This window comes from Dermochelys coriacea, chromosome 8 (assembly GCF_009764565.3).
Source record: "Dermochelys coriacea isolate rDerCor1 chromosome 8, rDerCor1.pri.v4, whole genome shotgun sequence".
In the NCBI taxonomy this organism is placed as follows: Eukaryota; Metazoa; Chordata; order Testudines; family Dermochelyidae; genus Dermochelys; species Dermochelys coriacea.
The window spans coordinates 88,538,873-88,561,810 of NC_050075.1; the positions used below are offsets into that span (position 1 = coordinate 88,538,873).

Genomic DNA, 22,938 nt, shown 5'->3' on the forward strand with positions numbered 1-22,938 from the left:
AAACACTTTTACAAAAGGAGTACATCATTATTATAGGTTTCAGAGTAGCAGCCGTGTTAGTCTGTATTCGCAAAAAGAAAAGGAGTACTTGTGGCATTATTATGACTATTCAGATGAGGAAACTGAGGTATAGAGAGGTGAAATGACTTGCCATGTAGGCAGGAGAGCTGGAAACAGAACACAGGGCTCCTGTCTCCCAGGTCAGTGCCCTATTCGCTGTGTCTCTTTTAACTAACTGAACACCTAGCACCAGCTAAATGTTACCCCAACAGTATGGAGAGACTAATCTCTGAATGTTTGCTCTGATCCAAGGCTTATTTTAAAAGTCAATGTAAAGACCCCTGTTACATTTAGAGGGCACTGGATCAGACTCACAGTGATGCAGATTTATAGTGTATCATAAAAGATAATTCCACAATAAACTAGTTCAGAAGTAAGAAGGATCCCTTCAGCCCCTATTTACACTGATGAACGCTAAGAAGTTTGACAGTATAGTGCATGCAAGGGTCACATCTGGGTATGGAAATCGTATGGCAAGCTATGAATGCTCACGAAACTGGGGGTTGGGGTATGGGAGGGAGTGAGGGCTCCAGCTGGGGGCACAGGTTCTGGGGCAGGGCCAGAAATGAGTTCAGGGTGCAGGAGGAGGCTCTGGGCTGGGGTGCAGAGGGGTGTGTGGCTGGGGACAAGGAGTTGGGGGTGCAGGAGAATGCTCTGGGCTAGGATTCAGGGGTTTGGAGGGCAGGAGGGGGAACAGGGCTGGAGCAGGGGGTCAGGGCATGGTAGGGGGTCAGGCTCCAGTTGGTACTTACCTCAAGCCCCTGTGGTTCCTACGTGGAGGCATGGCCAGGCAGCTCCAATCAGCTACAGTTCCCAGCCAATGGGAGCTGTGGAGGTGGTGCTTGGGGCTGGGCCAGTGTGTGGAGCCCCTTGGCTGCCCCTATGTGTAGAAGCTGGAGGGGGGACATGCTGCTGCTTCCAGGAGTTGCATGGAACCTGGACCCTGCTCTCAGCTGGAACCCCAGGACCCTGCTTTCCAGTAGGAGCTCAAGAGCCGGATTAAAATGTATGAAGGGCTTGATGCGACCCCTGGCCATAGTTTGCCTTTAAAGCAAGTATGCAGGGAAGACTAAAGCCTTTATTTTTAGTATCAGCTTTCACTCAATTTTTATTACTTTTCATTGTTTTGTTATTGTAGACTGAGAAACTACAGCTTGCTCTTACATTTCATATACAAAGTGTGAATGTTAATATCCCAAGAATCGTTTTTACACAAAGGCGTTTGCTTCATTACACAGAACAAGTGTCAAGATCTAAAAGTTTATTAATTGCATTTTCCTTGTTTTCATACAGTATAATTTTCAAATTTACTAGTGCAACAGGGATCAAAATACAAACCTAATCCAAATAGCCTGAAATCTGAGCTTCCTTTTTGTATACTTACAGTTTCTAGAACTAATTCAAGTTATACTAAAGGTATCAAACTGTTAGAAAATCACTTCATTTAAAAAATTGTATTTTGGCATTCTAAAAATCCAATTATTTGCCAATGGCAGTTTGATTACAGTCTGATAACAGGGTAGCGTTGCAGAGATGCAATCTGGTACTTCTGCTGTTTCATAATTGTTAAGCACTGTGCAATCACCTGATGAGAAAGAAAACCAGATAAGCAATTAATCTTCCAGAAACTGTGAATACTAGAAGTTGCATTATATTTAGAAACTCAGATAATGCTTTTGTTTTTATCTCTTTCATAGAACTGATGCTTAAAAATGATCAATCATCAAAAAACACACGCACACGTAGAAGAAAAATAGAGCAATATTTTGCTGGGGGAGGAAGAGGGAGAAATGTCCGTGGGAGATAAACAATGTGTGGAGCAAACAGATGTCACTCTACTTTAGGCAACTGTGAAGAATGAATATTAATTTGAAGGAACTGTGACAAAAGTGTACATTTTTGATTATTAAACTATCTTGCCCTACTCCTTTTGTTTGACCAACATACATTTCCCTGGAGTGATAGACTGATCATCCAATCCAAATATCATTACAACTCTGCACTACTGGTATTCCCAATTGCACAGAAGAACTGACTATCCTGCTCCTTTTTTCAAGACTTAATCTTTTAGAAAATCATTTTTCTTGGTCTCCCATGGATCAATACCTTGTCCAGTTTTTCTCTTGAAAAATATGATCCTTTCATTTGTTCAATTTTAAAGTAAGGAAATTACAATTTCTATATTAGAATGTGATTGATTTTTCTAAATATACTGATTTAGAGAGAGACACTCAGATCATGCTTGGCACAGTTTGATACAGAAAGACTTTTCCCAAAGTTCACTACATATTTTTCTCTTGTTTATTGAAATTAAGGGGTTTTTTTGTTCCTGCTTTAATAGAAATCACCCCACCACTTATAGAGCATATTACCACAGAAAGGCCTATTAGTCAGGCTTAGATGTGGGCACACATTTCTCCATTTAGGTGGATATCTGCAACTCAGAGTGAGAACTGGGGTAAGAGGCAACATGGTATAGTAAAAAGACTGCTCAGAAGTGCAAGGAAAATGAACTTTGGTGTCCCAATGGAATTGCTTGGGAAGGCAGGTACAGATAGCTCCCTGATTACTATGCATTTTTCTTTCCAAATTTAATTTCTAGACAGATGTATTTATATGTGTCCGTGAGCTCAAATATGTGAAAGATGCATCAGTCTCCCATAAACAGTTTCCACAAAATGCCAAAGAAAATATTAAAAATCCTTTATATAGTACCATAAATATACATCAGTGGGACAAGATCCTTGCCCTAAAGAGCTTACTGTGTCAAAGTATAGAGTACACTAGGCTCTTAAAGAAGTATTTATTAGTAAATAAGACAACAAGACAGAGGACATGTATCCAGGTAATATAGATAGTGAGGTGGCACAAAGGGAAGCAGAGAGTTTTAAGGAAAGATCTGAATAAGTGTATGCACAGCAGGTAAAAACAGGAAGACCATTCCAAGAATAAGGGGCAAATTAGAAGCCAAGAGCAAAAGAAAGAAAAATGCAGCACAAGGACAGAGAATTAGGAAGAATTTTTTTTTTTTTAAAGTCCTCAATCCCTAAGAAGTGGAGATGTAGGTGAAAACTAGATTATATAGGGCCTTTAAGGAAACTTTAAGGAAATTAAAGCCAATTAAGGAATTCAAGGAGGTTCCATGATCAAAGCAACCAGAATGGAAAAGGAGTGCAACAGGAGCATTTTGGATAGATTGGCATGGAGAGAAAAGGTGAGAAGAACCTGAATGATTTATCTGGACACGTGCATTTAATGTAAGGAAAGAGCCTACCTTCCTAGAATTCTGTGGCAGTATTATGCCATCATCCCAGAGTCGAGCAGAGGAGTGAAATGCACTGCTTTCTTCATCTAGCCTAAATAAGAGAGTATTTCACAAGTTTTAAAACTCCAGAATAGGAAATTCACTGGACAAGTCAAAGCAGAGAAACAGAAGCAAAAGTGAATAAGGCACAAATCCTACTCTGGGATGCATGTGTGACGCTATCATAGAAATCAGTGGGTGTCCAGTACATATCTACGGACAGAATTTGATCCCTAAGTAATTCCACATTTAAAGGAAATATGCAAGATAAATCTGCTTTGGTTGGTGAGATATTTAGTAGGTGTGTTGGTCCGGAAGATAAACTAAAAAAAAAAGTGAAATTAATTTAATCATAACCATAATTAAGGGGGTTATTTTCAATACTTACTTTTCTTTTAGATGCTTTAACTCCGAGTCATCTCCTATGCAGTCATCATCCCTAGCTTGTGGGAATGTGGAAATATGTCTTGAATCCACAAGGGCAACTCTTGCATTAGGCCACAGGAACAGGAAGTTTGGATCAAATGACCTCCCACACTGAAAGGAAGGAAGGAAGGAAAGAAAGACACTATTCAATCTCCAGGAGCTTAACAACTAAAATGAGCCATTCACATAGGATGATGCAATCAGGTCCCTGAAGAACAAAATTTAATGGTTTTTAAGATGTGTATATTCTCCTTCGGCACATGATCCCTATCAGACTTAAACCAATTCTTTCAAGTCTTTATAGAGATCAATTAAAACACTTCAACATATTAAAACTGAATTAATCACATTCCCTGCAATAATGTGCGACTTTATAGGCATGAACCAAAATTACAAGTTTTAGCATGATCTGTGTTTGCTTAATTTTTCTGTTGCATTTTTTAAAATGTCTTTGTTTATATCTACATACAAAAAGGCATTAACAATATTTTTACATTTTTTATATAATATACACACACACACACACACATATAAATAAATAAATTTCTGGCCTAAATAACTAATGGTGACTATTAACAGTTTGTCGAGCCTAACAAACAAATGCATGTATCCATGTTATAAACGTTAAAGTCATACTAAAGGACCTGGCTCCTGGTGGTGCTGAACAACTTAACTCTCATTGGCTTCAATTAGAATTCAGGTCATTCAGCACCTTACAGGATGCGAGTTGACTGATCAGTATGTAACTGTGTTTATACACATGCTTAACTTTAAGTGTCTGAGTAGTCCCCACTGCCTATGATATTTTCTTATTATACTTCTAATTTCCAATTCACTAAGAAACATATGACCCTTGATCACTGAGACTAATAAAACTTCAGCTGAGGAACAAGGACAGCATTTGATCCTTAGTGTGAGCAGTTTCAGAGAATTAACTTTCAAAACGGACACCCAGCTTTCACATATAGGGACCAAACTTACTAGAGTTACTTTATGAAGCAGCTCCTATTACAATAATGAATGGAATTACACGTGTGCGCCAATAGCAGACTGAACCAGATGGAAACCTGTGACACGTCAAATATTACCAAAGATATTAACCATACCATGGCATAACTTTCATTCCCGTAACAGCCACCAATTACAAGGGTTATCTTGGGCACACCAGCACAAGCAACTGCAGCCATCATGGAGGCCTGTGCCTTTAATCTATTGGTGTGATCCTCTGCCTGAAATTAAAATACAGATGAAGACAGTTTAGTTCTCAAATATTTTTTCTAGATTCCCCTCATCCTAACCAAACTTATAAAGCATTTGAGGATTTCTTTGCATAAAATTCTAAGTGATCAATGTTTTCAGAACAAATAAATCAGGAAGAGAACAGCACAAAAGTGAGTATTATAGCAGAGCCACAAAACTATAAATCAGTGAAATAATTATAGCCTATGTTGGTGGTGGAGCACTGCTTTGCTACAGAAGCCCTGGATCCTGTAGTGACTTTGTCTCTGTCTAGGCTAGTAAAGTTCAGATGCACTGCGGCTGTACCTCTTGATCTCAAATGCTAGGGGCATATAGGAAGAGTAGGGCTAGGAAAGAAATGGGTGCATAGAGAGAGGAGTTCTCTGCTCATAGAACCTAGGGCTAAGCCTACCCCAATGCTCTCTGTGGCCTTGGACAAGTAACTTAACTCTCTGCCTTGGTTTCTCCATCTGTACAACAGAGAATACTTCGTTACCTCCTTGATAAGGCTGTTGTGAGAACTAACTAGTTAATGTTTTGAGATGAAAAGAACCAAGTGCTAACTTTTACTACTAGCAGCGAAGGATGGACACCCTGCCACCCCAGGTTAATGGATAGCATTGCTAAAGCAAGAGAATGTGGATGAGTGTAATACTAGGGGGAAATGGTGACCCTAGAGTCTAGGTCTAAGAATAAAATGCTCAAGAACCTAGTTGGTTTTATCAACAAAATGAGTAGGTTTGAAACAAAGATTGTGATTCTTAACAAAATGAATAGAGACTTTTTCAATGTGAAAAATGAGTCAGGACAAGAACTGGGAACTACATTCTCATTCTTGAATTACGATGCCATACCTGTGAGAGACTTGTTGGCTCTGGTGCATGTGGAGCAGTATTCTGGAGAAACAGGATAGGAACGCATCGCTGACTACACAACTGTACGAAGTGGCTGCCCTTTAGAGAAGCATCATGAGTCAGCTCACCATTGTTAGCCACTATCCCAACTAGGTGTCTAACAAAACAAACATAGGAACACTTTCATTTTTGTAGATTGAGATTGGTAAGTGTATTGCCTGTAGTAAACTAACAAAAATAATATTCGGCTGTTCGAGCATCAGTCCTACAGAAGCAGCTTCAAGAGACACTCAAAATAATACACAAATTGCACTTGCACGCTGCCTTCATTCAAGGATTTCAAAGTGCTTTATTAACACTGAGTTTGCAACATCCCTGTGGAGCAGGGAAGTGTCATACTTATTTAACAGATAAATACACTTAGATGAAGTACAGAAATATTAAGTGACTTCCTCAAGGTCACAGTGAGATAGTGGGCAGAGTTATGAATGCAACCCAGGAGTCCTGACTCTCTTCCTCATCATTTAGCGTGACATACAATGTGTCTCTAGTTAACATCCACTGTCCCCTATTTACATTTGAAACCAAATATGTTTTTGAAAAGCTTTTTTATTTCTGAACAGTTTCTTTAAAAACAAACAATGTTTATGTCAAACAAAACATGTCAAATATTCTTCCTCTATAAAATGTCATTCAAAACCACACATTTTAATCAGGATCAACATTTGAGATGGTTCTAAGGTTCAATTTTACAGAAGCCTGCCATGTATGTTTGTGCTTCCAAATATACAAGATCACAAGGTAAGTATGCACTGAATGTATCTGATAACTTAACATGGTCTGTTTTAGCACATACTGAGCATTTAAGCAACAGATCACACAGAGTCTAACATAAAAGAGGTCACTCTTGGTGCTCTAACTGAAAGTCTTGTTTTCATGCAGCGCTGGTCGCTTTGGAAACGCTTGAAAATAGATTAAAAATTCATTTACTACCACTTTCTCCTTCCCCACATCCAACTTATATTGTTTAGTTAACAATGACTTACTTCATTAAATGTCCTAAATGCTAGTCCAAAAATGCTGCTTAATGGGGTTAGGACTTTGGGACTCTACATGGTAAAAAACAACAACAACAACAACAAACAAAAGGAAAGGCGGGCTAGACCAGTTTGAATGGCAAAGCTTCAATTCCTGTTGCCAGAAAAAAAGATCAGGCTGTGATTATTATTTCTTTCTAGTTTATTCATGAGCAAATCCTACTCAGATTCTGAAGGATAAACTGTGCAGCTAAAAGAAAAACAAACATGTTTTACAATGCATTCTGTACCTTCTGCAGTGATAATGGACATTCTGTACTATGTTGCACACTCAACAGCTGCAAGTCTAAGCTTAAACTAGATTTCTAGTTTATTATGAAGATTATGCTTGTCACAGCTGTGATTTGTTTAGAGCAGGGAGTCTGAATAAGAAATTCAACAGGACACACAAGGCCAGTAAATACTAGTAACTCTAAAGATGGCTGCTTATGAACAGTCTCAGCTTCACAAACTCTCAAACTGCTAATGGCAGCAAGCAAAATATACGTGCCCAATATACTCAGCTGTATAATTTGTCTTTTCAGCATAATGGAATGTGTGTCTCAAATATTCACCTTGTCTCAGAGGAAAATCAATTAACCTGACTGTTAAGCAGAGTAGCATGCTATATTAATTTTAGCAAAATGATTTATCTTCTAGCACTGTTTAGTGATAAACTTAACATTTATTAAAGAGAAAGGGGCTATCAGGTTACTCTGACTCACAAAATGGGCCTAAAGTATTTATTTTGATATTTTAAAGATTGTGAGTGAATTAAGTGCTAGTAAAATGTGCCAGAGTAACAGCCTTAGAGGATGAAGTAATTTCTTATCCACTGAAGTGGCACGGTACAGGAACTGGCAATGCAAGCTCACTCACACTGCCTCACCCATATACCTGAGCCCTGCTCTACGGGGCCGCTTTGAGAGGTTCAGTGTCCAAGCCTTTTCATTGCTTAATGAATCTGCCAAGACTGCCAGAAAAGTACTAACTGGGATGTGGACACCTGCCCACCTAGACACTGGGCTGAATCACCAACTCATTTCATATAGGCCACAGACCAGCCATCATCTTGTAACGGCTCTCAGCCACTATTGACCTAGCCAAGTCTGAATTCAGAATCTAGAGGTAAAATGTTAGCTCTAGTTAGCCTATCTTATTATCAATCACTTGAACCATCCAGAATTCTAACTTAAGGTGTTTGTTTTTTAATTGGACATATTAAAAGACCTAATAATGATACAAAAGCTTCTTTACCAACAGAGTCTACATTTTTTATAATATACTCTTGCAGTCTTACCCTTCCATATGGGCAAATCCCGTTACTAATGTTGTTCCATATTCAGCTTTGAATTCCTGGAACCTGCTTCCATCTATCAGACGGCTCAAAATCTACAAGGAAATTACTTGTTTTCATCAGAAACTTAAATCAAGATTGGATGACTTTCTAAACTTATGCTCTGTCCAACCAGAAATTACAGCCAGTGCTATTCAGAAGCTCAGAGTAGATCATAACAGTCCTTCAGGCTTTAAAAATCTATTAAATCTAAAAATATGCAATGAGCATGAAAACAAACTTTTGTTAGTACTTGATTACCTGCTACTTGGAAACAAACTTTAAACTTGATCTCTAAAAAGAGAGCAGTCATTCACATGACCAAAACCCCACATTTGCACAAGCAAGAAAAGGCTCTTTTAAGTGCAATTACCTGCTTTGTGTGCACAAGTAACACTGCACTAAACCACACGTGCGCATAAATTTTTCAGGTGTATTCTAAGAGGACCATTTTGAAATCAAGCTGAGACCCCTGAATTGTTAGAATTTATTGCTGGCAAAAGATGCTGGACTAATATCCCTGGAGACTAAAATCCTCTGTATATCCACAGACCACCTTTAACATGAGAAGTGACAGTCCAAGTTTCCCCACACTGCTCCACTAATGTGTCTGATTTGGAGGGACCACCAGAGGATCAGGGAGGGAGACTCCTTAATTCACTCATTCCTTGGCCTCTCAACTGAGACTACCAGCAAGGGTGCAAGTTAGTGCCAGTTGTAGGACTGGTTTCTGTGATATGTAGTTTTGTCTACTGGGAAATGGACAAGCAGCACCAAAACCATTTTCCATCGATTTGCAGTTCCTTAAATTTGCCACAAAAATGCAAAGCACACCGATTCTGAAGCACTCCAAGCTTCTACATGTCTAGGCATGTGGGAGGAGTAGTACCTCCAGAACCATTTGGTGCAGTTACTCTGCTCTCTACAAAGTGTTTAACTTTTGGGGTTTTTACACAGCCACCAGGAACCTTTGCCATGACACTCTGAAATATATTCAAGACAGAAAGAGGAGCTGACATAGCAGTCAGGTCCTTGGCAACAATAATATGCAACACTGAGTATCTCATAAACAACGAGGAGTCCTTGTGGCACCTTAGACACTAACAAATTTATTTGGGCATAAGCTTTCATGGGCTAGAACCCACTTCATCAGATGCATGGAGTGGAAAATACAGGAGCAGGTAAAAATACATGAAAAGATGCAAACTGCCTTACTAAGTGGAAGGTTAGTCTAACAAGACAATTCAATTGATAGTAGGATACCAAGAGAAGAAAAATATCTTTTGAAGTGGTAATGAGAGTGGTCCATTTCAGACAGTTGGCAAGAAGGTGCGAGTTACAATACGGAGAAATTAGTATCGGGGAAATTAGGTTTAGGTTTTATAATGACCCAACCACTCCCAGTTTTTATTCAGCCCTAATCTGATGGTGCCCAGTTTGCAAATTAATTCCAGTTCTACAGTTTCACGTTGGAGTCTGTTTTTGAAGTTATTTTGTTGAAGAATTGCCACATTTAGGTCTATTATTGAGTGACTAGGTCTGTTATTGAGTGACCAGGGAGACTGAAGTGTTCTCCTACTGGTTTTTGATTCCTGATGTCAGATATGAGAGACAAGAATAAATGGACACAAAAGAAAGAATAAATGGACACAAATCTGACATATACCTACTCCTGTATTTTCCACTCCATGTATCTGATGAAGTGGGTTCTAGCCCACAAAAGCTTATGCCCAAATAAATTTGTTAGTCTCTAAGATGCCACAAGGACTCCTCGTTGTTTTTGCCGATACAGAGTAACATGGCTACCACTCTGAAACCTGAGTATTTCATGTGATTTAGGATTCCCAAAAGAATCCTCCAAAGAAAGGTAGCATGTTGTCTTTTAATATGCAGATACTGGATTAAGCAGACACCTAAAAATTGTGAACTACTGTAGCATTTGTCCTCCTTACCAGTTTTATATGTAGAGTATAGCTATAACCTCGTGGTGCAAGCCCCAGGAGCTCTTCAGCACTGTACAGAGGATCATCATACTCCAAAGTTTCCTCTGGTGGAAGTTCATAATTTAGCGTCAAGATAATATTTCTAACACATTCATACGCTTCCTTTTCTGAAGATGCAAAATGGTCAACACAGCCACTGACTCTGAGGGACAATGACATTTTAGAAATACATAATAAAAATGAAAGTTCAGGTCATCAGACTACATTAATGAAAAATTAAGGACTGATGCTAAGGATTAAAGAGGAAAAAGATCACTTCTATCATCTGCACTGTGGATCTTCCAGACTCACTGAGGACTTTGTGCATTTTTGTTCTTGCTTGAGGTGCAGATCTCTCATATAAGTGAATGGAAGTGCTGTGCCTGGAACAACTGCAGTCTAAACAAAAAAAAGATCCATAGTGGAGAGGGGAGGAGAGAATTTCTCCCTTTACTACTTTGACGGTTAGCTATATTAAAGGAAAAAGTTTTTGTACTCATCTTCAATATATTTTGGATACAACATTTGAAATAATAAAGAGAAAAATAATTTTTGCAACTTCTTTACACCAGCAGCATTTCAGGACTGGAAATAAAGAAACCAACTTTTCATATACTGCACGGTCCCATTTATCTGAATGGCAAGGGGATCCCAAAACCTTCAGATTAACCTTTGCTCAATCACAGCATCCAACCCAGCAGGCTTTGGGGTAGAGTTTCTGAGTCTGCAAAGCCCAGGGAGCAGTGGAGATGTCTACAATGCAGAGCACAGTGAAGACAGAACCCACCTTCCCTCCTATCTGGAGCTGCAAAAACATTCTTTTGGCAACTACAGCAATTTCTTACATGGAAAAATAATAAGGAAGTGTTTAGATACTTGAAACTGTCCTGCTAGATGCTCTAGTCCCTTCTGAGTTCAACTCACATTTCCTCTCAGGCAGCAAGGATTACTAGTAGAGGCAGAAAAGCTGGCTCGTTTCCAGCTGTTTTTACAAGCATCCAGCTTCTTTCTTGCAATGAAATACTTTAATGCCTCCAAATTAGGTACATATCTGTCCCCCATTACCATAGTATCTCAGTGCCTCACACATTTTAAATGCATTTATCCTCACAAGACCCCTGCAAGATGAAGAACTGAGGCACAGAGACTAACTGATTTGCACAAGATCACACAGAGCAGGGAAGTGAACCCTGGTTTCCCTAGTTCTGGGTTAGCAGCCTAACCACTGGACCATCCTTCCTCGCCGCTAATGTAAATAAATCAATAGCTTTCTTCCTCTTCAGATACTGTGTGAGGGTAAGTTGCAATTATGGGCCTGATCCTGGAGTCCCTATTGAATTCCTAATGAAGTCAAGTGTGTAAGGTCTGAGGAGCAGGCCCTAAAATGGAGCGATTGTTTGAGCAGAAATAGTAAAATACAAAATTAAAAGAATTACAACAATACTTAGCTGTTATACACTTGTTACATTATATGTTTGGGGGGTTCTTTTTAAATGAAAGTATCTCTAACACTATCGCACTCCCATGTATGCGCAAAAAGGCTCTTTAAAAAGTCATTTACATATAATTCTAATTTCAAAGCATACTTCCTATCTTTAGGATCAGACAGTGTGCTGTCACTGCAGACATCAGGCATATCTTTTGTTACTAAATATATTATTTGAGCCCCATTTTTTATAAACACTGTACCTACTTAGAGTGCATTCTGGCTCCTCCTAGGTCCTCAGAAGAGATATCTTCTCCTGTGGCAGCTTTAACCAAAGGGGGTCCAGCAAGAAACATAGTACCGATTTTGTCTATAATCACAGTTTCCTCTGCCATGGTAGGAAGGTAGGCACCCCCAGCTGTACAAGAACCACACACCACTGCCACCTGGGGGGCAAAGCAAGACATTAGAGTAAGGAGAATGCTTGGGCATGGACACTATCGTAATAGTAGTAGTAAGCTATTTTAGGCACTTTTGAGATTTATGATTTATGCACCAAACTAAAAATCCCCCAAAACTTTCTAAACAAGTCTTTTATTTTAAAATGGTATTAAATTAGCTGGCTGCTAAATTCTAATGTAATGAAAGAATATTAAAAGGGAGCATTTTATTGCTATTGGTTAGGTGATTAGCAATCACAAAACAAGCTTTTTCTCAAGTAACTTTAGGGACTGGTTTTGGGACCAATCTTTTTATTACGCACCTCGGCACAAAATGTGGGAGTGTGCTAATAAAGTTTGCAAATGATACAAAGCTGGGAGGTATTGCCAATTTAGAGAAGGACCGGGATCTCATACAGGAGGATCTGGATGATCTTGTAAACTGGAGTAATAGTAATAGGATGAAATTTAATAGTGAGAAGTATAAGGTCACGCATTTAGGAATTAAGAAGAATTTTAGTTATAAGCTGGGGACGCATCAATTAGAAGTAACGGAGGAGGAGAAGGACCATCGGAGTATTGGTTGACCACAGGATGACTATGAGTCGCCAATGTGATATGGCCGTGAAAAAAGCTAATGCGGTCTTGGGATGCATCAAGTGAGGTATTTCCAGTAGAGATAAGGAGGTGTTAGTATCGTTATACAAGGCACTGGTAAGACCTCACCTGGAATCCTGTGTGCAGTTCTGGTCTCCCATGTTTAAGAAGGATGAAATCAAACTGGAACAGGTACAGAGAAGGGCTACTAGGATGATCCAAGGAATGGAAAACCTGTCTTATGAAAGGAGACTCAAGGAGCTTGGCTTGTTTAGCCTAACCAAAAGAAGGCTGAGGGGAGATATGATTGCTCTCTATAAATATATCGGAGGGATAAATACCAGAGAGGGAGAGGAATCATTTAAGCTCAGTACCAATGTGGGCACAAGAACAAATGGATATAAACTGGCCATCAGGAAGTTTAGACTTGAAATTAGAGGAAGGTTTCTAACCACCAGAGAGTGAAGTTCTGGAACAGCCTTCCAAGGGAAGCAGTGGGGGCAAAAGACCTATCTGGCTTCAAGATTAAACTCTATAAATTTATGGAGATGGTATATGGGATAACATGATTTTGGCAATTAATTGGTCTTTAACTATTCATGGTAAATAGGCCCAATGGCCTGTGATGGGATGTTAGATGGGGTGGGATCTGAGTTACAGAGAATTCTTTCCTGGATATCTGGCAGGTGAATCTTGTCCACATGCTCAGGGTTCAGCTGATCACCATATTTGCAGTCGGGAAGGAATTTTCCTCCAGGGCAGATTGGAAGAGGCCCTGGGGGTTTTTCGCCTTCCTCTGCAGCATGGGGCACGGGTCACTTTCTGGAGGATTCTCTGCAGCTTGAAGTCTTTAAACCATGATTTGAAGACTTCAATAGCTCAGACATAGGTGAGAGGTTTATTGCAGGAGTAGGTGGGTGAGATTCTGTGGCCTGCATTGTGCAGGAGGTCAGACTAGATGATCATAATGGTTCCTTCTGACCTTAATATCTATGAATATATGACTGTATCCTGGCCCAAGACCTTGTATTACCAATAATTTTTATATTTTTTATTTTAAAATGTTCATTCATTATTCCCCAGTGGTAGATTTGTTTTTAACTGTAGAAGGTTAGGTGTGTGCATGGGGAAATACACAAAGAATGTACATGAACAGGAGGTTCTAATGAGTGTAACACTGGCTCTCTCTGCAATAATAATGTTGCTGAATCTTACAGATTATGCGTAGGTTTGGCAGGATTTGATTAAATTGACGAATGTCAATAAATGTCAATTTCAGCTGACAATGAAATCAAGGGAAAAAAAATACTCATCTTCAACAGTAAGGAGGAGAACAGCCTCCTCCCACTCACCCCCCGCCCTTGTGCCTGCAGGGATCAGGTGTCACCAGCCTGTGGCTGCGTAGGAAGCATTCTGCGGCCCCGCTGTCACAGCGGGTCAGCAGAGTGTCTGGGGTCGGCAACTTTTATTTGGCATTAGTTATTTATTTGGCATTAGTTATAAAAGTTAATGGGGGATACAAAATAATAATGCTCTTCAATTTAACTCTTAAATATTAACATTAATTTTTTTGCTTGATAAACAAATTAAAATCAGCAAAAAAATGAGATTTTACTAAGCTGTTCTTCAAGAATGTTAGCATCATCATGATTTATTGTTGGGAAATAATTTTCTTCATCTACAGTGATGGATTATGGCCAATCTGAGCCTCTTACTCCAATGGAACTCCTACACTTTGGGGCATTTCACTCTCTTGCCCATCCATGGAGCAAAGGGACTAGCTCTGCCACTTTAGATTTAAAGTATCTATAAAATAGAGATCATACCGCCTCTTAATTTATTATTGTTTGCAAAGTACTTTAAACCCTCCAGATGAAAAAGGCTATAGAAATATGATCAATACAATAATGATAAATTTTAAGTTTTAGGCAGCCATCCTTGAAAGTCTCTTGGCACCTAAAAATGAATTGCGAGTCAGATGCTTCCCCATCATCTAGCCAAGTAGGAAGAAGTTCCAGAACCCCATCTTTAAGAATAGGGCACCAGCTGTTTCCTTGGTGCAGAAAAGCCCCAACTACCTCCTACTAGCTGCCAAATCCTCTCAGCACTCCCTGTCCTTCACCTGCCATACTGTTCACATACTCCACAAGCGCTTTCAACTCACTTACACACTCCCAGTGATTAGAATCCCAAGCCTCAATCTGCTGTCAACACCCAGATTTGGGACCCCATATTTTAGTTGACCTAGGTCCCCTTTAGCCTTAGATCATCCCCACTGATCCATACTTAATCACCGCCACTTCCCTCAAGAACTTCATAGTGTAACTCTCAGCTTTGAAAAAACTAGATTCTTTAGAATCACAGGTACAAATCTAATCATTGTCAACCACTGTCAACACAACCTTCCAATACAGATAAACTGACTGCCATGCAGTTTACTCTGTGTGTGTCAGGCCCTGTCCTTTCTGCATGGACGTTAAGGAGCAAATGGTGTTTTTCCTAAGATCAGGGATTTGCTCTGGTGAACTTGGCCAAAATTTCCCTTTGCCCATTCCAAAAGAGAACTGCATTTCAGTGTTGCTATACAGAGTTTGTTAAGCACTGTGGGGATCCTTCAGGCTGAAATGTGATATTTATACAATATAGTTTCCCATTTGATTTTTTCCCCTCAACATACAGAAACCTAGAAGTTAAAAAGAAGTTTTGCATTTCTCAGTGTTGGTTCTTGAAGCTATATTACTGAAAATAAAACATTTTCCATAAATCCATTAACCACATATGCCATCTTTATACAGATTCAATATGACACTGTACCTGAGGGATTTTCATAGCAGACATTATTGCCTCATTGTAGAATATTCGGCCACCATGAGACTCGTCAGGAAAGAGTTCTGCCTAACAATGCAGAGAAAAGACAACGTTTTTACCAGAGAGTTTCAACATTATTTTAAAAAGCCAACACTTTGCCTTTAGTTTTGACAAACATAAAAACAAACAAGTTGCACAGCATATCTGATTCATAGAGGACCACTGTTACAATCAATGTATAGCTTTCAGATACTGTTTTATTCTCTATAGTATGTACTGCCCACCTGAAACTTAATTCAACAAAAATAACTCTGTGCTGCACAAGGCAGAGAGAAGTCACAGATCTTGGCTCTGTGAAAGGGCAATCAATGCAAATTCAAGGGCAGCTGGGACACAGAAGCCATTTCTCATTAGATACATGGGCACATACTGAAAACCAGGGAATAGGAGATCTCATGCTCATTGTATATTTCTGAAATGAATTCAACAGAGTTTCTTTTTTGTCCTTTGTTTTCTATGCAATTTCTGGATTCAGAATTAAACTAGATGCAGCTTTAATCATACAGGGCTCCTGCTGACTCAGTAACTGGCTCAGTGATGGTTACCGTTTATAAAGCTTTGCTTTATGTTTCAGATGGCGCAGCTATAGCTTTTCAGCAGAAGTCATGTGTACTAAGAGTACTCATATTCTTTGCAGAAACCTGAATTCTATGCAATGAAAATGACCTCTGCAAACCCTCTTCCTCATATACAGCAAGAAGAAAAAAAATAAAATGAAGACTAAGGGGCCTATTTATCATCAATTTTCTCTGCATTATTAATACAAACTTTATATTCAAATACTTTGTCTTTGCAAAACTTTTTCATACTGAAAATACAAACTCAAAAATACTGAAGACCCAGGGGATCTTCACTTGAGCTCCCAGTGTTTGCAGAGTCCACAATTTGTTCCCATGTAGACACTTGAGTTTCTAAATGTTGATCATGTTGGCTTCGCTTAGATGCAAGATCAGTCAGAATGACTTCCACTGTCCTGGATGTTAGAAACATCTCCTAGACTCTGATTTGATTGCAGAGTTCAAGTAGAGTGTGATTTGGACAAAAGTTAAAGTCAGCCAGCCAAAAAAACGACGAGATTCACTTCTAAAAATTACAGGAAATCCTCGGATTTACAACTGCGTCATAAGTCGAAACATCAAAACTTGGAACAGAGTTCCTCTCCATTGTGGGACAGAGCATCGTAAAGTCAAAATTAATTGTCGTAAGTTGAATCGGAGTGTCAATTCAGAAACGTCATAAGTGCCGTTCGTCATAAGTCGAACGTCATAAAGTCGAGGACTGCCTGTAATCTGATGCAGATAAAAAAAATGGCTATTTTCATACAATGTGCCATTTCCATTATTACCTGTAGTGGTAGGAATGCTCCCCCGCTGTCAACTAGATACACCGATAAAAGTCTGTTTTGAATTGCTATTTGTTGAGCTCTTAGCTGTTTCTTCACTGAAATTGGATAAATGGTCCCACCTTTAATTGTTGCGTCGTTTGCAATAAAGACACACCAGATTCCACAGATCTTTCCAATTCCTGAAACAGAGCCCCCAGACATTTATCAAGGGCTCTGTAATAACCCAAGTGTAGACATTTTGCAACAGCTCCATATACTAAACAAGGAAGTCAAAGTGCATGTTATTCTTTTCAGTAGTAGCAGCATGTCAGTAAAGCTTTCTACAGTATTTACCCCTATGCCAATGAAGCCATAGATACTGTATGGAGAATACACCTCCTACTCTGCAGCGTTACAATGTGAAGGCTAATGGCATTGTACAGATGAAAACAATGTGACCTGAAACATCTTTGCTACTGACATTACATGAAGAGCGAGCCCAGCTCTCCAGATGAGTTTGCAGGACAGGCAATTAGGGGGAAAAAATCTGTGTAAAAACTGAGAAAATCTGATAAAGAATCAGTGAGACAATAAATATGGAACCTCATTATACCATTCTTCCAGCTGCTTTTCACCACAGAACTGCACTTTCAAATGCAACAAGGCAAATTATTTTATCAGAAGGCATTCACTAAGCTCTGAACTGATGATCCCCAAGCATTCATCTCATTTCACTCCCTTTTCATTGAAAAGAGTATGTGCTAGCTCACCATCCTTCCAAATGTGGGTCATTTAAGTTTTTACAGAAAAAATTTCCCAGTGGAGAGGGCCCACATAATACCCTAAGTACAGGATGACTGGATCCTTTAAGGGGGAGCAGGGTCCAATGCACCTGTGACTAGTCAGCTGCCACACAACTAGACTTAAAAGAAGGCACCTGCAGCCTAGGGAGAGACAGAAAGGGCAGGTAAGAATTACCTGAGAACTGATGGCAGGAACAACCTGAGGAAAAGCTGCTGAAAACCTGAAAGACAGCAGTAACTTTTTTCTGCTTGTGATGTTTACTGAGGAGAACTGACTAGAGCTGGGAAATTATGCCAAGATATAGGAAAGCTTGTGCACAGGCCCCTAGGAATGAGGGTCAGAACCAGCTTAGTTGGTGTGAAAAGTGAGTGAAGCAATTCTTGGCACACACAAGTGCGTGACCTGGAGAGTGGAGACCTGGTACAGGGGCAAAATGAACTATAACAGAGAGCCTAATGACTCTTAGGGGGGTGAGCTGGGAACACTGACTTTTGAACAGGACTGAAGAGTTGCTATCTTGTTTTACTTCAGGGTTTTCAGAGGAACTATTTTCACTATGAGGGGTCTCTGAGCTGTGGCATTTTACATGAATAAAAGGGTTTGAATTTGCCACTGAGAGATCCATGGGTGGATAGAGGGAAACCTGAGTGGGTTGTGCCTATACTCATGAAGATGGCTATAAGTAGGGTGCCCGTTACAAGGTTTCCCTGTAACGGGCACTAAACAAAGGGCTTGTGCACACAAGGGCTTGTGAGGGCCCTCTGAATTGGGTGAATTTCACTTTAAGTGAATACTTATTTATAGAACATGAATATGTTCTCTGACACTTTTTGGATGGTCACAGCAGCAGCAAAGAGATGCCCAAATCCAATAGTGATACACAGGTGTAATTGGTCATGCATTCTGAATACCTACTGGAAAGAACCCAAATATCAAGTTGGTAGTTTGAGAACAACTCACTATTGAAAGCCAGAGTTCCTGTGTTAATCACGCAGTGGCTCAAGCTCCCTTAATTTGACTGGGCAGCCTTTAGTTAAAGTGTTTGCGATGTTACAATTAACCTTTTGAGACAGAAATCAGTCACTGCTGTAACTAGGACAAAATATTAAACCAATAGTATAGCACATTCAACGTAAGCCCCAGTATAGGGGGAGTGCCAGCAGTAGCCAGGATGGGGTATCTCCATAGTACATGCCATTACAGAGATTCTAAGCAGTCCAGCAACCCAAAATCAGCCCTTGGAGGACTGCTGTAAATCAGAGCACTCGCAGCACTATTCCAGTTTATGCCTGGGGTCATACTGCCCCCCCAATCAGTACAGAATCTGGGTGGTTTAAAAACATCCATTCCCTTCTTCCCCGGGCTGTGCCTTGCAAAGGTGTGGCACAGAACTGGACCCTCAACCTCAATCTATCTTTATGATTGCTAAAAGGAACTAGAGAGCAATGAACATATTCAGTTTAAGCGCTCAAAATCTATAACTATATTCAGATTTATTAATAATTAAACAAAAAGCATAATCCCTTATTATGCATGCAATGATTTTTCCCATTACACCAACTATAGAGGCCACAAATCTTACCAGTGAGGCATCCAGCTGCAGGGACATCACCATATGGCAAATCAAAGCCTGCAAAAGGGGACAGCTCAAGAAAAGTTTCGTCATCGAGGAGCATTCTTAGGCGTTCACGAACAAGCAACTTCTTGTTCCTTTGGGTATGACGCAAGATTGCATTCTCTCCGCCTCCTTTACTGACCTTGCAAAGCAACTCTGAATATCTGGTTTCAAAAACAAAGCTTAATTTAATGAAAAATAGTTATTACCCTTTTAGTAAGTTATTTAAGTACCATATTAAACTGCCCAGTTGTCACACTAATGTTTGACAATTAGGTTAAACTATCATTTTTGGATGATGTTTCTGGAAGTTATTTTCAGTTAGTTACTATATTATAAATTTAGTTCACCGCAACCAAATTAAGCAACGGAGACCAAAAAAGCTCAGATATTTTACAGGAACGAGACATTTCAGTTTGATTCTTCACAAGTTAGATTTCCCAAGCCTAAAAAAAGAGTTTATAAAACAGTTAAAATAAATTCTGTTTATGGCTTTTGTTCATAGTTACTGGAACTTATTAAAGCTAGTCTTTTCCTTGGTATTGCCATATACATGCAACGTTAAATGTTTTAAACTACTTATGGGATCAAATTATCAGCGGTACAGACAGCTCAATCTATGGAGAATTAAAAAGTGACTGAGCAGTTACTGATTGTCACAGCTGAAGCATCTGATCCTGAGAGATGTTGAGCACTTGCTGATTAGAATTTTCACTGCAGAGCAAACATTGATTATCACAGTTTACCAGCCTTAATTCAGTTTTTGGCAAGCCTTACTTTTAGAGTTCTGCTACTCTAGAAAAAGGAACCATTCATTGGCTTCTTCCCTGGCACCCCTCAACAAGTGCTGAAAACAGCTTAACCATTGGCACAGATAGGAAAAAACTAATGTCCAGCTCCACTGCAGAAAGAATGTGTTACACCATGTGAACATCTCAGCAATGTACTTTCACAAAACTAAATCTGACTAGCCTAATTCTGTCTGAGAAGAACAATGTAAATAAGAAACAGAATAAATGGTGAACAGTAAGTTTTCATTTCAAAATCATCTGTTTAAAAGTTAAGTAAAACTTTTAAATATATATTTTCAACTGCAAGTGTCACTTTTAACCAAAAGCATTGTTTAACCAAACAATATACAAATGATTCTGTATATTATTCAGTATTTCTACTGTGGTTTTCTGCAGAGTAAGTACTGCTGTGTATGTTAAAACATCTCATGAGAAAAAGCAAAGAATTGTAAGTAACTATTTAAATACCACCACAGGGGGCACCATATCTTTTACTTAGTTTTGCTTTTGCTAACGGAGCATACTTCTGAGTAAAGACCTTTGAATTATTGCCATATGATCCTTAAGGACAAATACATAAAATAAATGAATCAATCACTTTCCTCCCTTTATGAGTGAAATACGATTAATTGAGATAACTATCATCTACTATTTCACTGGAGTTTTGAAAACGTATGAGTCACCACCATCTTTGCATTCAAAATTAAACATGACAAATTTTATGAAGTTCTACAAAATTACTTTTTAGTAATATATGCAAAATAACACAGCATGGCTAAATGTTTTAAATTTGGGTGCCTAACACTGGACACCTAAATTGATATTTAGGCAACTACATAAGTGGGTTGATATTTGGAAAGGCTGAGCAAACGAACACCTTGCAAATAGGTTGTGTCAATAAGCCCCAGCAAAAGAACCATTTACAATTTTCAGGTAGTAAAAAACATGCTAAAAATCTTAATGTCTAGATTTTTTTTTTAAATTAGCTATCTATAGACTACTACATGAATAGTCAAGTTTCTATGCATACTAATGTTGCCAAATGATTACAAAAATGGCCAATTACCTTTGAATACAAGCCTCACTATTCCTTAAGTTTTCTTCAAACACATGTTCACATACAGAAGGGATACTTCCATCTAAAACAGGGAAGGTTTTTGTATACTGTCCGTATCTTGCTTTGTTACTTACAAAACAACGGGGAAACATATTACATTTCAATGTGGGGACAGTCTTTTTCATAACCTGGCAGAGACTATTTTGTAGTGTCCATATTGTTTGTCTGTCTTTGCAGAAGTCCTTATAATTTCTTATGAATAAACGAGTTAAGGTTTGGATTCTTGAAGACATGAAGCTAGGAGAAGGTCTCCAGAGCGAGCACACAGTGATATTGTTCCACATGGCCCTAAGAATTAAAGAAGGAGAAATAGCTTTTTATTTCCAGAATTCAAATTCATAGATCTCTCGATTGAAAGGGTAAAAACTAACAGGCAGACCACATTACATGACACAATTGTCAAATGCTGAGCCTTGAAAGTCTAAATTCAAGTTATTTTTGATCTATTTAACATTTACAGCGAACTAAATGCTCACTGAATAGTAGACTATTTTTAGAATTACAGACCATCCCTAGCTCCTAACAACTACAGTTGAACCTGTAGGTGTTGGGCACCTCTGAAAATCAGGCTCCAAGAACTGCGCCAATGATCTGTGGCAGAGCAGGCACCCCCCAAGTGACTGCAAACGTTCACCCCCAGCTATGAAGCAGCCTTCAGTTATTAAGTGGGTAGGTGTGAAAGCTACATTGTTTATACACCAGTAACCCCAGGGTGCTAGCTAGTCCTGCTCCGCACTCGGGGCCTAGTTTTCTGGACCTCGTCTACATACTTTATTGCCTGTTCTGATCCTTCCCTGGGGAGCACCTGACACTAGCCCCACCAGAGACAGGGCAGGGGGCTAGATGGACCATTGGTCTGACCCCCTATGGCCGTTCCTATGTGGCTCCCCCCCCCCCGAGCTGAGCCCTTCACAAATCTGCTAGGGCACTGGCCTAGCCCACTGTACAGCTGGGAGCTGCCCCACCACACAGGAAGTCTGAGCAATGCAAGGAATTGAACCAGCCTGGACCAACCACCCCGCCCCCTTCTCCCGCTCGCACCCACGGCTGCTCCGTCGGGGGCCCAGCGCCCCCGGGAATAGGCCGCAGGAGAAGCCGGGCCTGAATTCAGGGCGCGGGAAGCGCCGGCGCCGGCACGTATCCGCGGCTCCTGCTCTGCTCTCCCCCAACAGCGGCTGGGAAGGGAGCCGAGGCGGGGCCGCGCTCCGTGAGGGGGCGGCCGGAGAAGGCACCGAGGGGAGCCCGCAGACCCTCTCGCGGGCCCCTGGGTCCAGCGGCCGCAGCGGGCTCGGAGCCAGGCTTTGAGAGGCAGCAGGACCGGGCCATGCCCCGTTTCGCCCCGCCCCGAGCGAAAGTCACAGAGTCGGTCCGGGCGGGCCCTACCGCCCCGCCCCCGCTCCCGCGCAGAACTCCCGGAGTGAGGCCCCCGCCGGCCTGGGACGCGGCCTTCGGGGGCTCGCGCTGGGGCCTCCTACCTCAGCCGCCCCAAACTGCTGCCCCGGCATGCCCTGCTGCCCCACAGAGCGACTCCGCCGGCGCCAGGGGCGGGCGGCTGGGCGAGCAGCCCGCTGAGCACCGCTCCGGGATCTCCCCGGGGCCTGCCCACGCCAGTCACTGCCAGGATCCCGCCCCCGGGCCTGCCCGCGGGATCCTCCGAGGGTGGGGCCATAGCTGGTCAG

The 22,938-nt window shown here is 40.5% G+C and overlaps 1 protein-coding gene across 5 annotated transcripts; it reads right to left on the reverse strand.

Annotated features, from left to right (window-relative positions):
* Window positions 1-1,306: 1,306 nt before the first annotated feature.
* LOC119859825 (methylcrotonoyl-CoA carboxylase beta chain, mitochondrial-like) lies at window positions 1,307-22,928 on the reverse strand. Of its 5 annotated transcripts, none has more exons than XM_038412537.2 (13): window positions 22,735-22,928; window positions 21,209-21,547; window positions 19,319-19,515; window positions 16,954-17,132; window positions 15,555-15,635; window positions 11,971-12,149; window positions 10,248-10,440; window positions 8,260-8,351; window positions 5,884-6,040; window positions 4,897-5,019; window positions 3,753-3,901; window positions 3,335-3,416; window positions 1,307-1,645 (listed from the first exon to the last, which is right to left on the reverse strand). In XM_038412537.2, the coding sequence occupies exons 1-13, from the start codon at window positions 22,926-22,928 to the stop codon at window positions 1,562-1,564; spliced, it is 2,049 nt and encodes a 682-aa protein (XP_038268465.1). In that variant the 3' UTR covers window positions 1,307-1,561. The 5 variants fall into 5 exon arrangements, with proteins under 5 accessions (XP_038268465.1, XP_043376523.1, XP_038268470.1 ...); XM_043520588.1 differs by lacking the exon at window positions 22,735-22,928 and adding an exon at window positions 22,473-22,608 and having other exon boundaries at window positions 21,209-21,548; XM_038412542.2 differs by lacking the exon at window positions 22,735-22,928 and adding an exon at window positions 22,301-22,529.
* Between the last annotated feature and the right edge of the window lie 10 nt (window positions 22,929-22,938).